The sequence below is a fragment of the Plectropomus leopardus genome, unplaced genomic scaffold, assembly GCF_008729295.1.
Source record: "Plectropomus leopardus isolate mb unplaced genomic scaffold, YSFRI_Pleo_2.0 unplaced_scaffold21460, whole genome shotgun sequence".
In the NCBI taxonomy this organism is placed as follows: domain Eukaryota; kingdom Metazoa; phylum Chordata; class Actinopteri; order Perciformes; family Serranidae; genus Plectropomus; species Plectropomus leopardus.
In genome coordinates, this window is record NW_024623228.1 from 1 (window position 1) to 1,430 (window position 1,430).

Here is a 1,430-nt window from a genome sequence, read left to right on the forward strand (position 1 = left end):
TGTAATGTGTGACCTAATTACTTGTCACTGCATTTGTCCTCTGTGACATACTGCTCCCAGTGGACTTTGTCTTAATTACTAGAAATCCCCTTTTTTCATTTGGGAAAAAATGACTTTTGAGATACATGTTTTCAAATCTAAACCCAGATTATTCACCAGAATTTGTTGCCTCCAGTCATCAGCGATGTCTGACCTGATTCCTTGTCATGGTGTTTGTCTTTGGTGACATGCTGTTACCTAGTGGCCATTTGCCTCCATGGCAGGAAAGTCCCTAAATTTTTGTTAAATGACATCAGTTACAGGAAACAGCCTCTTCTTCACGGAGGAAAAAAAAATCTCTGTGGTTTCTGTTATCACAGCTGATACCACAGTTTATCTGCACAATGACACATTGTAATCTCATGTCTGTGTGTCTGTAGCTTTTCTTATCCAGATATTTCTTTTGATTAAATAAATTCCTCATTAACTTAAGTTGCAGCAGCATTTCAGGGTGCGATGAAAGTGAGATCACATTAGTTCTTAATGACTAAAACCTAAATATTTGTTGTTCCTGTCCTCCCTCTATGTTTCCCAGCAGGGCGTGCACAGTGTCCCATGGCAGTGCAGGAGCTGGGCATCAGCCTGTCCATGATGGGCGTCGCCGGGACGATCCTGATCTGCGCTCTGCCCATGTGGAAGGTGACGGCGTTCATCGGCACCCACCTGGTGGTCATGCAGGTGTTCTGGGAGGGTCTGTGGATGACCTGTGTCAGTGAGTACACGGGTCAACTGCAGTGTAAGCTCTACGATGCTCTGCTGGACCTCTCACCAGACCTCCAGGCGGCCCGTGGCCTCATCTGCATCAGCCTCTTTCTGGGATGTTTGGGATTCCTCATGTTCCTCCTGGGAGCACGCTGCACCAACTGCCTGAGCCACGCGAGGATCAAGGCTCGGGTGGTGCTGAGCTCCGGGGCCATCTTCTGCCTGTCAGCCCTCACCACCATAGTGGCTGTTTCCTGGACGGCCAACTCCATCATCAGGGACTTCCACAACCCGCGCGTCCCTGAGGTGCTGAAGAGGGAGCTCGGAGCGGCCATATATATCGGCTTTGTGACCTCTGGGCTGCTGTTCCTTGGGGGAGCCATTCTGTGCACCAGCTGCCCTCCACAGAGGGCCAGGTTCAACTCCGCTGGGTACACACAGGCCAGGACACCCACACACAGCAGCTACGCCATCAAGAACTATGTTTGAAATGAAAAATTACGTCTGAACACGAGTAAACAGAACGCAAATAAGTTCCCACTTACAAGTCTAGTGTGTATGACTAAGGGGGATATATTGGTGACACAATTCGTGTTACTTTGTATTAGTACATTGTATATTAGAAATGGAGTCTAATGTAACAAGTATGTTTTCTCTAGTGTATAATCACCTGAAAATAAGCATCATTG

General features: G+C 47.6%; 1 protein-coding gene across 1 annotated transcript; it reads left to right on the forward strand.

Annotated features, from left to right (window-relative positions):
* The first annotated feature begins 588 nt into the window (after window positions 1-588).
* Window positions 589-1,230, forward strand: cldnj (claudin j). Its single transcript, XM_042515869.1, has one exon. The coding sequence runs from the start codon at window positions 595-597 to the stop codon at window positions 1,228-1,230; it is 636 nt and encodes a 211-aa protein (XP_042371803.1). The 5' UTR covers window positions 589-594.
* The last annotated feature ends 200 nt before the right edge of the window (window positions 1,231-1,430 follow it).